Source organism: Eleutherodactylus coqui, chromosome 6 (assembly GCF_035609145.1).
Source record: "Eleutherodactylus coqui strain aEleCoq1 chromosome 6, aEleCoq1.hap1, whole genome shotgun sequence".
NCBI lineage: Eukaryota > Metazoa > Chordata > Amphibia > Anura > Eleutherodactylidae > Eleutherodactylus > Eleutherodactylus coqui.
The window spans coordinates 150,556,150-150,566,494 of NC_089842.1; the positions used below are offsets into that span (position 1 = coordinate 150,556,150).

General features: G+C 45.0%; 1 protein-coding gene across 1 annotated transcript in view; it reads right to left on the minus strand.

Moving 5' to 3' along the window:
- SLC25A29 (solute carrier family 25 member 29) overlaps positions 1–8,876 on the minus strand; it is a 32,274-nt gene extending 23,398 nt beyond the window's left edge. The window contains exon 1 of the mRNA XM_066607977.1: positions 8,497–8,876. Coding sequence (XP_066464074.1) covers positions 8,497–8,530 — 34 coding nt within the window. The 5' untranslated portion in view covers positions 8,531–8,876. The remainder of the gene's footprint in view (positions 1–8,496) is intronic.
- Positions 8,877–10,345: the final 1,469 nt, after the last annotated feature.

Genomic DNA, 10,345 nt, shown 5'->3' on the forward strand with positions numbered 1-10,345 from the left:
GAGAGTCATCCGGCCCCCTACCTGACTACTCCACGCAGATGAGAGTCATCCGGCCCCCTACCTGACTACTCCACGCAGTTGAGAGTCATCCGGCCCCCTATCTGACTTCTCCATGCAGATGAGAGTCATTCAGCCGCCTACCTGACTACTCCATGCAGATGAGTGGTCTCTCCCTAGCTATAGGACTGTCTTGAACCTTTTGGAAAGATGCATGAACTCATCCAACATGTCCCACCATTGGGTATAAGAGGCACCTGAGTTTTTCCCAGGCAATCATTTCATTCATCATACTGAATGCACAGATCCAGACTGTATAGACACGTATATAGGAGATAGGCATTTATTTTTTAACCACAAGCCAACAGCTATTTTATGCTATTGAAGTCTGAAGTTAAGAAGTCAGTAGAAAAGATAAATACGAGCCAACTCTAATTTCAAGAGTGGGAACTCACACGCAATGCATGGTAATAATAAATAACCCAATTACACAATGAGATTTTAATAAGCTACGGCGTTATTCTATCTAATCTACCTGTCAGTGAATGTAAGCCATTATCCATGAAGTCTTTATGTGCTATCTTTGTTATGAAACGTAATATCAGCCCTTCACGACATTCTGCTGACGCACGATATATAGTACTGTAGAATACCAAGATATCAGAAGACATAAACAGGCAGGTAGCGTGTATTCCATATGTCATCTGACATGTACGCAGGAGATGGGGATTGGTCTCTTTGAGGGTGTGAATGAAACACAATTCCCAAGGATGTTCTCCGCATTCATCCGTAGTCCCAGTAGAGCGGAAACAAACAGGTTCTGCAAGTCATGAGGTTTTCTTGGAAAATAGGCTAACTTTTTCATGTTAATGGCGATTTGTTGAAGGACTGAGCGTGCTAGGACAATGCCGAGTTGCAAATGAAATCCGTCAGTACGGAGAAGCCCTTGAACCACAAAAAGCTGGAATGTAAGGGCGAATCTAAGCTGATCTCAGGGTGTTCTGATATCCAGCTTCATGATACAATTTTTGTTGGGCCTTTTATCACCAAAGCAATAACCCATAATGGAAATTTATATTAACGAATAGAGAGGCATGAAGCTTTGTGGCTGGAATTGCACAACACTTATGCCACACTGTTGTTCGAGCCACTGATTTGTGCTACCTACGTCTAGTACTGTCACATCACACTGCAGTACGCCTCATCCCATCGAGATTTTTGGTCGCTCTCTAGATCACCCCTTTTATTGTGCTCGCTACAGACCTAAATCTCGCACATAGCAGAATCCTGGATGTAATAACCATCTATATTATATAATTGTACAGTATGGGACAGTCATAACAAAACCCAAAATGCAGTCCCCGAAGAATAAACCAAGCCACGGCAGCAAGACCACTTGTGGAAACTCCAAGATAACCTCTCCAAAAACACCAAGATGGCTCAACGGATAACGAAAAGATAGGACGTGCTGCTTTTGGGGGAAAACCTCGCTCATGTATATGACTCCATTCAAAGGAATAGGGTTGAGATTCGTGTGAGTTTTATGCCTCTCGCAACGCACCAAACTCACGCAAGATTCTCAGCTGTGTGAAACCAGGCTAAGGCTTCTTTCCCACGAGTGTATATCGACCGCCGTTTTCACGGCCGGCCAATATCCGCTATGATCTGATGCATTTTATTCCAATGCATCAGATCACATGGCCGTATTCCTGCGGCATGAAAGCACCCGGCCAGGCCAATATAGCGCTGGGCGCTTTCACGCCGGGCCGAAAAGATTGTACTGGAACTATCTTTCCGGTCGGAATACATCGGCCGCTGCATGGGCTCCTACGGGAGCGAATGACAGCGGACGAAAAAGGAGGGTGGGAGGGAGCTTAGCAGCATGACTGCCAAACTCCCTCCCCCTTCGCTCCTCCCCTCCGGGTGTTTGCAATGGGAGGTGGCAAGACGGGAGCGGAGCTCTGGCTTTGGCTTATATTTCCACTCATGTTATAAGGCCTGTTAAAAGGTCAGACATTGACTTCTTCCAATAGGTGGTGCTGTGGAGTCATTGTTCCATCTTCTGTTTACATAGCAAATTTCCCAGAGGAACATGCATGACTTTTTAAGTCTCCTGACTCCTATGTGGTCTCCACTATGAGAAACTGTACCCTTACCAACCTAGGCGGTCAGTATAAATTTTCTATAGAAGTAGTTTGTCTGAGGAAGACTTTCAGAATTATTCCTTGCATAATTAAACCAAAAAAACACTACAGGACAACTGCCCTCGACGAGAATCAGAGTCAAGGCAGGAGCCAAGTCTTGTTTAAGTTGACCTTTTTGACTCCCATTTTTGAGACCAAAGCAAGACTCCCATCCCCCTACTGTAGACAAAAACAGCTCTACATGGAGCTTCTATGTGCTCTTCTATTTCCTTTTGGACTTCTCTCCTTTCCTCCGACAGACCCCCAATAAATGGCTTTGTAAGAAACTCTGTTAAGCCAGGATGTATCTACAAGTAAAATTTCAGTAGCAAGCGTCAATGTGTATTTCTAGTGCTATGGCTACCTCTTTACTAAACCAACAGACCTGCACATTAGGGAGGAAGGATACAATGTTTTCAATAGGAAACCTCGCATCGCACACCGTGCAATGTGTTTTACTGTCCCAATGATAACAATGGCGGTGCGTTCTGAGGGAACACCCGAAGATAGGACATGCAGGCATCGCTCATGTATATGACTGCATTCAAAAGAATGGGGTTCATACTCGTCTTCCAACACACAAATCTCGTATGAGTTTCTCAGCCATGTGAAAGCGATCTTAGGGCTTATTCACGCAACTGTATTTATGCGGGCATTTCGCCGCTTAAAAATGAGTAATAAAAACAAACACACACAACCATAGGAAGCATTGAATTTCAATGGGTTCATTTAGAAGTGTTTGCGGCATAAAAAATAGCCCCTGGAAAAATAGGACATACGCAACCTTTTTCGGTTGCGTATTTTTTAGCGTGATACGCCACAAGCCCCCATGGCAGCTAGGAAAAAAAGGGAGGTGGAGGGAGTTACCTGCATACAACACTGGGAAAAGAACAGAGCCTGCCCTAATTAGGAATTAATTGACATACCGAGCATTTTAGAGCGATCAATGGTTTCCATCACTTCAGCGTATTTTTTGACATTCACGCAGCAGTGCCCCGTGTGAATGGCATGAAATACGTGAATATAGATTGGGACTTGAGCGGGTCAAATTTTTCATTCGTGCGGAAAAACAATACATACAAGTGAACGTGAAAATGCATACGGTCGTGCAGGTGGAGCTCCGCTGGTTGGATTGATAAGTCCAGGTGCCAGCTGCAATCAGCATTTGTTTCTCTGTCTATATTTTGCAAGGAATAAACGCTGCGTGTAATAACACCTTTAGGCCTTAATAAAATGAGCGTTCTATCGCAGCTATTTTGCCGCAATAAAACGTTGGCCGAAAATCACAGCCATCTGAAGCATGCGTAAAAATTGGCCATCCAGAAAAGATAGCACATACGTTGCCTATTCCGGTGGCCAAATTTTGACACGGTTGAAAAAGATAGGTCTTGCCCTACCTTTTGACCATGATCAGCCAGCAGCTCCCATAAAAGCCTATGAAGCTGCTGGCAAAGGGAAAGAGAGGGGGAGTTTAACGCTGCTAAACCATGTTAGCCGGCTCTATTGAGCTAGTTGAAGGATTTCTCCCCGACTAACGGAATTCCGGACTGTGGTGCAAATATAAGCTGTACACGGGCCGTGTGAATGGGCGAGAAAACAGGAGATTTAGCCGAGGCCTTCTCTCGTTCATGCGATTTTCGACCGCGATGCCAAAGCCCACTAATAGTTATCAGATAATTAGGAGCTAGTGATGCAGCTGAAGTAGGAGCCTCATTATGCCTCACTAGTATCATACGTGAATCAGTATTAGCCAATAACTTCTCACGTATTTAAACAATATGGGTTTTCTATGACTTTAGGAAAATTGTTCCAAGCACAACATCATTTTGGCTCAGTTTTAGTCTATCTGGTGAAATCCGGTCAGTTGTGCTCTCTAACAGCCACATCCGACAACTTCTTAAGAAATCTGAAATTTGAGGTCATCTGCCCACTAAATACTTGCACAACCTGTTTAGTTTCTCTTCAGCCTTTAGGCTAATGACGCTTGCACATAAACTGCCTCAAGTATGACTTGCATAGGTTCCCAACCATCCCTCTTGGGTTAATGAATGCAGACACTGTTACCAACCCCTGGCCATCATGTATACTCCTGTGGCCTACAGAAAACATAGGACTAATTAGAGGATGAAAAAAAGTTGTCAATATCTATAAGCAGCTAATTATATTCTTCATTATGGTCCTTTAAGACAAGCCAAATCTCGTTTGAATGAGCAAGTGACGTCACTGCTAACTTGTTAGCGCTCATGCAGCCTGTTTAGACAGGTAAATACATTGTTGGCTTGTTCAAATAAGAATAGTTCAGACTCGTCCCTGTATAAGCCAATATAGGGAATGAGCGAAGAACGATAAGTGAACGAGTCAAGGATGGTTTTTATACTTGCATAAAATGGACGCTGAACAAAAAGCGAATGATTGTTTGTTGTTCAGTCATTGGCTCACATTTAGACCGAACGATTATCATTCACTTACGCTCATTTGAACTATTTTCTAAATGACAATTGTTCAGTCTAAAACCACCCTTAGGGTGCGGGCAGACGAGCGTAGGCGTATTTACGTTCGCACGAGCGCAACGTATAATCGCCCGAGCGATCGTTTTTCACCGATCACGACCAGAGCTAGAAAGCGTATTTTCGTTTGTTCCTACTTTGCAAACGGTCTTTTCTGCGATCGAATATGCGTTGGCGCGTATTTCGGTCGCATATGTTCCGTTTTTTTTTCGAATTGCCGTTTTTACGCGCCGTAAAATCGCCCATGTGAACGAATACATTCGAAACCATTGCCTCAGATGGTCACGTATATACGTTTGGTCGCAAAAACGCGCCGTTTATGCGCTCGTCTGCCCGCACCCTTACATTCACACCCTTAGAACTCAGACCAATATTGCATTTGTAAAATTGCAATGTTTACTATAACTGCATTGCAATTTGCGCAAAATTGACATAGCACTGGTGAACATGTGATTTTCACCTGCGTGAAAATCATATGTATTTTTCAACAAGAAAAATTAAAAATCGAATTCCACTTGTATGAAACTCAATGTAAATAGAGGTACTGCTGTATCTTGTCGACACCGGAAGCTAGGGGTGTTGACAGCCCTTAGGTGTTGTGAACGCCCCTGTCACACCCCTAGCTTCCGATTGGCTGCATTGTCCAGGCGTGGAATTAATTAACATAGCAGTGGGCAACACGGCAGCGGAAGACGAGATTGACGTCTACTGCATCCATTATAGAAACAGGTGAGCACTGATACCTCCCAACTGCTGCAAATTACCCCTCTCACCCCCACTGTGCCCTGTCCTGTCGGCGCTCCTGCGCTGGCACTTTCCCAGCCTCAGTGCTCCTGTCCTTCAGCGGTATTTCACAGGGGCGCCTCCTCTCACTCACCCCGCTGCTCTGGCTTCTGCCATGGCCGCTCCTGTGCTGCCACTTTCCCCGGCTCAGTTTCCAGCGGCGCTTCACAGGGGCGCCTCCTGTCAGTCACCCCACCGCTCTCCCTTGTCCCTTCATCGCTCCTGTGCAGATGGGACACCACACGGTCGCTGTCCCCTGGAGCAAGGTCCTAGCAGCGTAGGAATGAGCTTTGCCTTGGATAGAGGGTTAGGGTTAGTTTCAGTGTTAGGGATACATTATTAGCTGTAAACAGCTAATAATGTAAGCCTATCACAAACTAACCCTAACCCTCCATCCAAGGCAAAGCTCAGTCCTCATGCTGCTAGGACCTTCCTACAGCCAGCCAATCACTTGCTTGGGGGCGTAACATGGAGGATACAGGCCATCAGTAGGTCCCCACCCATACTTGTGGTAGAGACAAGATACATTGAGAACAATGGGGTCTATTTCCGTGCAACTCTTGTGCATCTTGCAACGCGAGAAACTCGCTTACCTGAATACATCTTAAGGTCTTTGCAGGCAGGAACGCAACTTTAAGCTCATGGGCCCCAATACAATTACTGTAAAGTGGACCTCAAGTACCATTTATAAAACTGGTATCTTATGTGGCAAAGGAACCTATGGGCTCTCTCAGGAACTGGGACCAAAGTGCAACTGCTACCTCCGCACCCTCTATTGCTACATCCTAGTTCCCAAGTAGTTATTAGCTCAACCAATAGAATCCAATTCATGATTCCAACTCATTCTGAATGAACTCCTAGGCACACAAATGGCTGCTTCCACCTGCTATAATTGACTTGTACAATATAATTAATGGTTGGATTGCCACCCTCCAGGTATCTTCTCCATAAAGTCCAATTTTGCATTGAGCAGACAGTTTAAATAATTACTGTTTTCTATCCCAAGTTGAAAACATGGATTTGGAAAGCTGTGTAATAAAACAGTAGTGCCCTTCATCTGCCTGTAACAACCTGTTTGTCACTTCCTCAAAACACTGTGTAATGTGTTGGCCTAGAGCATGACTCAGATCTACAGACAAGTCAGAATGAAAGTGTCTTGTGAAACGTCACACCTAAGCAAGATTTTACACAGCATTGATTACATACAGTGTCCTGGTCAGGGCATCATTAAGGGCGGCTTCACATGGGCGGTTGCATGAATGTGCACGCCTCAGCACGACGTATTTGCACTATGAACAAGGTTGATTTGCATGCGCTTTTTAATGTACTTTAAGAGATAGAGTAAAACCCAATTGCAGAATTGAAGAGTAGCATGTGAGAAGCAGAAATCCGCTTTCTGCGCCTCTCTAAGTCCCGTGGGCCCGCTGCTATGACTAAATTAAGGAAAGAGTACTCAAAGTGGCCTCCTTTTGCTGCGACACATGCATGCTGGACCCGTGTTCATTCCATGGACTCAACGCAGATCTGTACCTGAATCTCCTGCAGATGGCTGTGGATGAGTTCCTGGATGATCTGCCCCTATCCTAGCAGGAGGCCACTTGAGTATTTTCATGCAGATGCCACTGTGTGGTGTACACTTGATGCTATCAGCAAGCACATTCATATGCAACTGCACAGCAGCCAGTCCCCTGGAGCTCAAGGTGCCTCCAAATCCTCCAGTCCTGAATATAAGAAATGTCCTTGCTGCTGCTGCAAAGTCCTCTGCCTCATTATGCATAGTGGAAGCAGCGATCACTGGCAACCAACGTGCCCATTGTTCACATGTAATAAGGCATTTTATGAATCCACAGTGCAGCAGATTGTAAAGGGAAGGAAGTGAGAGCTGTGGGTGATTAATACTGACAGAGCTATAATCCCATACATACTGTAATACATGTATATAACATAGGAGCTTCTTAATCTGATCCCTATCTTGTGAATCTATTTCCAGACATAGCGAAATCCACCATCAAACCGCCGCATACAATGCAGAGCAATCCAGGAGCAGGCCCTTGGTTTAACATGTACCCGCTCCAGTGTACACTCCATTCATTGCATACATGATCTGCATATAGAGAGGCACACATGTTTACCACTTGTAAGGAGAGCTGAGAATATACACAGGGGTCAATACAGACTCCTGTGTATGCAGCTGGCATAAATTCTACCCTATGTATTAATGCAATACAGTTTTCTCGCTAATAGCCACAACATAATGGAGGTGTACGCCCCTGCCATATACCAGATTTTATTGACATTTTCCCTGATCTTTTGATAACATCTTCTATACACAATAAACATATTTTGTACACATTATAAAAAAAAAAAAGATACATGTGTGCAAGGTAACATTTAATACATCGACGGCGGAAATGGATGTCAATTCCAATTTTTGAGCAAATGGGGATATATATGTTATTGGTCCTCTTGATAGTAGGAAGGTTGTACGAATCCGATCTATAGCATCAATATATGCTTACATGAGACTAGCCAGAAATAATCTGGCAAATATGACTGAAAAATCACTGTTTTGTGAATCACTATATTGTCTACGATACAACCTAACCCATTGATTAGTGGACATGCTTTACATTTCCTAACTTTCTATGCATGTTTGAAGATGAGCATCACAATATGATGTGGAGTATACAGTTGCATCTATCAAATGCTAAGGCTTCAGTCTCCAAATAAAAGGGACTAATCCTTAAAAAAAACAAAAAACAGTTGGACCGCAGCCGTGCCGTGTAAAGGAAGGGGCCCTGTGTCTCTAAGTCTATTGAGGGTCATTGCACTCAGAAAAAAAATTAATAATCTTGCAGATTTGATACCAACAGAAATAAAATTATATTAAAATGTAACCTTTCCAGACAACTTAGGTCCCTTCATCAAGCACAGACAGTGAGTCTATGGCAACGTCTTATGGGTTCCTCTTTCTATATCGAGTCTTTGGCACAGAGTACATCAAAATAGACAGCTGCAAATCTCACCTCCTGCGCATCCAGCCAGGAAATCCAACGCCATTCCTCCCACGATGGATGCAAATGATACCAAGTGTCCTTCTTATTATGCTCCACAATGCCAGCTACAGATGCCCTCTGTTTCTTCAGGACAAGGAACCTCTGCTCCTATGGAGGGCAGTAGTGACGACAAGACTTCTAAGGGGGTAGGTCTCCTATGGAGGGCAGGACTCCTATAGCTGGCAGCAATTAGCCTCGGCAACCAGCAGCGGGCAGATGAGATGGTTCGCTGCACCGATGTCTCTATAGTAATAATATAAATGATGCTGATGATGATCGTGCTGATCCGCCTTCTGCGCCCCCTCCCCGATAGTCCAGCCGCTCTGCGACACCCTCACTCTAGTCCTTTCTACTGCTGACACCGCCCAACAAGGTGCAATTGTCCTTATGTGGAAGCTGCGTCCTGTCCAATCAGCGCCGGAGGAAGGGACAACACCCACAGCCCTGGCTTCTTGACACGCCCCCTAAGGAGGAGGCGGGGAGGGCGGAGTTCGCAGCATCCTCGACATGCCCAGGGCCGCAGGGCCATTATTATAGAGAAGGGGGGCGAGAGTGTGCCATGTGTGTGCTCAGCGCTGCTACGTGCCGGCTCATGGCTGGAGTGGGTTGTGTCTGCTATTGTTGCTCGGCTCCCATTCATTTCAATGAAGCTGAGATGCAGTACTACATATAACCCTATGGACAAGGGTGGCGCTGTGTTTGGATGAAAGCAGCCATGGTTTTTTTACCCCTGGACAATTTGCTGTGGATTTTCTGCAGTGGAAAAAAAACACAGCAAATCTATATTAAAATCTGTAACAGATTTCACCTGCTCAATTGAAGAAGAGGCGACCTTGGCTGCACATCCGCACCAAAGTCCTCAACAAATTCTGCCTCAAATCATGCAGATTTTTATTTCGACCGTGGTGCGGATTTGCTGCAATTTTTTTTCCGCTATGGAAAGCTTCACAGAGCGTGATCCGCGGGCGATTTATCACCAACGGATCAAAGCCCGTAGACAGGCAGCCATAAGGGCTTATTCAGATGGCTGTATTTTCGGGCCACATTGAGTATTCCATGGACAGCACATGGCCCCGATTATGGCCTATGAGGCTACGCATGAATAATTTTTCACACAGACTGATGAGCCACGTGTAAAAAAAAAAAATCACTACATAACCTGTTCTCATGTATTTTTACGGACAAGACTAGAATATGTCATGCGCAGTATCCATGCAGATCAGACTGTATATGAATGGGCGTCTGTGTGCTGCCCAATGAGAGTTGTGCCAGAGTTTCTCAGGGGCAACTTGCAATATGGCCTTGTGTATCCAGCCTTACAGTAAATAAGCCATAGAAGTCACCATAACCGTATGTCAGCCACGGATCCCCCATACCGGCATGCTAGCCATATGTCCCCATATAGTGCATCATCCACAAATATCCCCATAGCAATGTATGAAGCATAGATGCCACCCTTAGTGTGCCAGCTGCAGATGTCTACATAAAAGTGTGTTGGCATCTATTGTCCCCTGTTACCAGCCATTTGAGCCACGGACAGGCTGACTGTAGTGTTCTTGAATGGGATGAATAGGATGTCCACCTTTGGCTATTAATAAATGTTGTATAAAGCCGGATAATTGGATTTCCATTGCAGGCGATTATTTAGAGATTACGGGATCTGACGTGGCTGGGTGGTAGGTCAGTGGAGATAGATTAGATGCGGCAGGGAAGGTCTCCAGTGCATCAGCCATGGTCAGTAGGGAGGGGGTGCTAGAAAGTGGATGGCAGCAGCTTAGAGCGCCCATTGATGGAAGAGGATTACTAGGTAAGAAGCATA